Source organism: Leguminivora glycinivorella, chromosome 16, assembly GCF_023078275.1.
Source record: "Leguminivora glycinivorella isolate SPB_JAAS2020 chromosome 16, LegGlyc_1.1, whole genome shotgun sequence".
In the NCBI taxonomy this organism is placed as follows: Eukaryota; Metazoa; Arthropoda; class Insecta; order Lepidoptera; family Tortricidae; genus Leguminivora; species Leguminivora glycinivorella.
In genome coordinates, this window is record NC_062986.1 from 15449739 (window position 1) to 15455007 (window position 5269).

Sequence of the window (5269 nt, forward strand, 5' to 3'; positions counted from 1 at the left end):
ATAATAACAACATCTCCTATACAGGGTGATTTTACAGCGTCGTACCACTTATGTTTTTGCTGGAGTGTGTTTAAATAATCTGCCTGCCATCTCTTCCAGAAGTCTTGCATTTGTTTTTGTACGAGCTGCCAACGTGTCAACAGATGTAACTTCTTAGTTTCATAACTTGTATCTGGAACGTTCTTCAGAGCCTCGCCTACCAGAAAGCGTCCTTGCGTTTGCATGATTGTGCCATGTAAAGTCTTGGCGTGTGCATTCGCTATTATTAACCTTGCAACGTGTTGCTTGCTTGGTACAATAATCGGGTGTTTAGCGTCTTCTGGCAAATCTGCTTCACTCAGCCGGCCTCCAACTCGCAGTAAATCGCGTTCATCTACGTACGGGGTAAGTTTAATCAGTGAACTTTTGTTTCTAACCTTTCCTTTCTTTTTCAGGTCTTCAAACTCTTGGCTGTATACTGCTTTCTGATAATATCTCACGCAGCAGATTTCAACGTCCTCTAATTCTTCGGCACTCAAGATTTCTTCATTTCTTTTGTTTTTATAGTTTATAAATCTCTTACAATGAGCTATCACTCTCTTCATCCTGACCATAGACGAAAATCTTTCCCATATGGGCGTGTCTTGTACTGATGTATGAAATGTTTTCTTGCATTCTAGGTCTGTTGTTGGAATTGTAATGGCCCGTAACACCTCAGTGTTTGTATTCTTTAACCATGCGGGTCCACTCCACCAAAGGTCATTGTTTGGAAGTTCACTTGCCTTGATACCTCTTGAGGCAAGATCAGCTGGATTGTGTTCCGTCGAGACGTGTCTCCACCTGTCGTTATCTATATGCTGGATGATCTCCGATACTCTGTTGCCAACGAACACCTGCCATCGGCTGGGCGGGGACTGCAACCACGAAAGCACCACCATCGAGTCTGTCCACGCGTACATTCTATGCATAGGTATGTTCAATAGTCCTGAAATTTCATATAACAGCTTTGCTAATAATACCGCAGCACACAGTTCAAGTCTCGGGACCGTTAATTGTTTCAGGGGAGCTACCTTTGTCTTTGAAGCTAGCATCGTGACATGAACAACATCGTGCTCGTCTACCACTCTTGCATACACAACGGCTGCAAGTGCAAGTGTCGAGGCATCAGAGAACCCGTGAAGATCAACTTCTTTGCAGCGAGACGACATCTTGATCCATCTTGGAATTTCAATCGTCTCCAGCTCTTGTAGTTCGTCTCTGAAGCTCGTCCATTCGTCAACTAACTCTGAAGATAGCTCATCATCCCAACCACAATGACAAAGCCATAATTTTTGGATCATGATCTTCGCTGTAATTACAACAGGTGAGAGCCAGCCAAAAGGATCAAATAAGCTAGCGACATCAGATAAAATTACTCTTTTTGTTACAGGTGTCCTGATCGCTGGTAAGTTTACTGAAACGTGAAAAGTGTCATCCTTTCTATCCCAGGTAAGTCCCAGTATCTTTATTATTTTATCTAATTTAATTTCTTTCTTGTCTTTTACAGGTTCCGGAGTCTTCGAGTCATCAGTCAAGTCCTTCAGGAGTTCTTCAGAGTTGCTAGACCACTTCTGCATCTCGAACCCACCTGCCTTTAGTAATGCCTTAATTTCTTTACAGGTTTCTTTCATTTCGTCGAGATCTTCGTGTCCTGTCATAAGGTCATCCATGTAGAATGAGTTTCTTACTACCGCCGCTCCTCGAGGGTAGTTGACTTGTTCATCATCAGCCAAACGTTGAAGAGTACGTACAGCCAGATGAGGTGTCGCTGCTGTACCGAATGTAACTGTAAGTAGCTTATAACTATCTATTCTTTCAGATGTGTTATCCCGCCATACAATGCGTTGTAAGTCTGTGTGTTTGTCATCCATTCTTACCTGACGATACATCTTTATAATATCGCCAACAACACAGATTTTGTGAGTTCTCCATCTAAATACCAGACTACGTAAGTCTGGCTGTATTGTAGGTCCTACCATCATGCTGCTGTTTAAAGAACATCCGTTTGGGGCCTTTGCTGACGCGTCAAAAACTACGCACAGCTTCGATGTCTCTTTATCTTCTCTTATTACAGCACAATGAGCTAGATATACTGCATTATCTTCGTCTTCTGGGTCGACCTTCTTCATGTGGCCCAGCTGTAAGTATTCGTGTATTACCTTAGTGTATTCAGCTTTCAGATTCTCGTTCCTTGCGAACTTTCTTTCCAGCTGCTGTAGCCTCACTACTGCCTGATGCTTTGTATCTCCACACGATTTTACAGTGTCTTCAAAGTTTGTCTTTAAAGGAAGTTGTACTACGTACCTCCCTGTGTCGTCTCTCCTTGTTGTTTGTTGATATATTTCCTCGCACCGTTCTTCCTCCTTTGTCCACATGCTCTGCTTCGTGTATAGTTCAGATTCAACCTCCCAAAACTTCTTCAGGAGATTATTATCCTCTTCAATTTGTCCAGTAACATGTAGACTTGTAATGTGCTGTGAAACAGTAAATGATGTATTATTATTACCCCCTGACAAAATCCAGCCCAGGTGTGTTTTTTGTGCAATAAAGTTTCCTGGTCCCTTCATTAAACCTGCTTCTAGGATTTTGCTGTAAACTTTCGCACCAAGGAGAATATCAATCCTACCGGGTGAGCCAAAGGTGGGGTCAGCTAAATCTATTTCGTAAACTTGTGGCCAATTAAGACTTCTAATTTCCCTAGATGGTAGCTGACGGGTTATAGTTTTCAATACATAAGCATCTACATTTAAACAATAGGAAATATCGTACCTTGATTGAATGTTCAACGTTACCCTATGCTTGATTGTCGTCTCACACTCTTCAACGGCAGAGATCACTCCGCTGACCTTGGTTTTCTTCAAACCCAGCAAATCGACCGCCCTTGCAGTCGCGAAGGACTCCTCCGAGCCCTGGTCGACGAGAGCCCGCAGCACGTGTGACTGCCCCGACTCCGCTGTGACGTGCACCAATGCTGTCGTCAGCAAGGTGCCTAGACCAGGTTGTAGACCTCGTGATGCGCTCGACGACGTGTGCGCAACAACGACGGTTTGTATCTTCTCTTTGTTGTTGTTATTTGTTTCTCCAGACGTATGTGACTCTTCACTTGCTTTTTTCTCTCGGTGCAATAACGAATGATGTTTTCTTTTACAAATCTGGCAAGTTGTCTTCTGTTTACACTTGAATACATTGTGATTCGGTATCAAACAATTAAAACAGAGATTATTCTTCTGTACAAAACTGTATCTATCTTCAATCGATTGCTTAGAAAACTGTTTGCATTGATATATATAATGATCTTCATTGCAGAATGTGCACTTCACTTCGCTCGTTGCAGTTACATGAAACATCTTTGTTTTCACAGGTTTGTATACTTTACTTGCAGGTTCAACCATCTCCAGGGTACGAAATCTGTTTTCCAGGAACGATTTTAATTTATCAAAACTAGGTAAGTCGTCAGACTCATCTCTGCTAATTAACTCTTCCCATTCCTTGTGAGTGCTCGAGTCCAGTTTTGATACTATAGAATAGTTAACGATTGCGTCCCAATGATTTGTAGGTAAGCCTAGATGTTTCAGTGCACTCATACATTCTACCGAAGTGTCTAACAGTTGTCTTAAAGCTGTAGCTGATTCTTGTGTTATCGTTTTTTGTGTATAGAATTTCTTAAAAACACAGTTCGCTATATATCTCTTATTGGCATAACGTTTCTTCAGTACTAACCAAGCTTCCTTATAATTTTCAGCAGTTATAGAAAATTGTCGTAACAATGCTTCCGCTTCTCCAGCTAAACTGCTCTTTAGATAATGTAGCTTCTGAACATCTTGTAAAGATTCATTGTTATGCACTAATGCCATAAATAAGTCATGGAAAGACTGCCATTCAGTGTAGTTGCCATTAAAAGAAGGTAGCGAAATTCTTGGCAATTTAACTTCACTACTATTCGATGTACTAGGTGTACTAGGTGTAGGTGTGTGTTTAGACTCACTTTTTGTCGGCTCCATACTTTCTAACTTAGACATCATTTCGCCTTTGTAAGTGTAATACACTTCTTCAAAATCCTCACACATGTTGTCAGCGAAATAATTTGTAGCTTGACGCTGTTCCATAGCGACCGACAAAATTAACATTTCATGTACGGCTTTAAACTCCTTCCAGTACGTTTCCAGTGTATCTATTCTTCCCTTCACATAACCAGCTGTTAATCTCTCCCTGGGAGATTTCTTGTAGTTAACGTACGCCTTTTTCACCTTCTCTAAAGTATCGGCCTGAATAACTATATGTTTTTCAATGTTTTCCATTGTAGTAAATGTCTATCACAAAATACAGTCAAAAAAAACACCACGTAAAGTACGTAACCACTGTAGGAAAGTTCCAGTCCTTTGTTAACTTTTTATGAGTAGGGTAAGCGAGCGCCGCACAAAATTGTCCAACAATTTCACCCAAATCACGGCGGCTCACTACTGTAATACACGGCACAGTACTGTCTTATTTGTAGTTAAGAACCACAAAACGTTTGTATGCACAATACACCTTGTCCTTAGTTCGATTATAGCACTTAATTAATATGCAAAACTGTTTTGTTAAAAACACCGAATTGTCTTAATCCTTATCGTTCTTTTTGCTTAATTCACTTGAGTTGCATATTTGTCCAACGAATTAAACACATTTCAACTGTTATTTAACGTTATTTCACCGAAATTACACTAATTTTCTATTGAACCAATTATTTTTACGAGTCACTGTCCGAGCATCTTGGTTCGTATGGACCATGTTCTTTACGGGATAAGGTTCAATTTTGCTTGGGAGCAAGTAGTAAGTCAAACGCGTCTGGATATTAAACTTGATTTATTGCAACTAAACGAGAGGGTAAAAATGCATAAGTATAGCTACGCAGATAAGTAGGTATAGGTATAGTACGGGGACGGAAATCGACACAACAAATTATTTATATTAATATTAATACTTAAAATTGCAAACGGGACTCGCGAGTAACTATGTTTTTAAACTAATTTCCGTTGTTTGAAGGACGGCTTTGTCCCCGTGGCCTCGGAAAAGACAAGTCAAGAAGTCTTCTCCCAGACTACATGAACAACGCCGTTCTTCAAACGTCGTCGATTGGTTTAATCATCAATCATTCTATTTATCAATGATAACATTGAAATAATTGTGAAGGCTCGTTAAGTTTTAATGAAAATAAGTATATTTAAATTTCTGTACCTCAAAAACTATGTTTTTAACAATATTTGGTTAT

At 40.2% G+C, this 5269-nt stretch overlaps 1 protein-coding gene across 1 annotated transcript; it reads left to right on the forward strand.

The window, feature by feature from the left end:
• Window positions 1-1220: 1220 nt before the first annotated feature.
• LOC125234538 lies at window positions 1221-4905 on the forward strand. The gene is made up of 2 exons (XM_048140816.1): window positions 1221-3063; window positions 3325-4905. Exons 1-2 carry the CDS (start codon window positions 2797-2799, stop codon window positions 3358-3360), a joined length of 303 nt encoding a protein of 100 aa, XP_047996773.1. The 5' UTR covers window positions 1221-2796; the 3' UTR covers window positions 3361-4905.
• The last annotated feature ends 364 nt before the right edge of the window (window positions 4906-5269 follow it).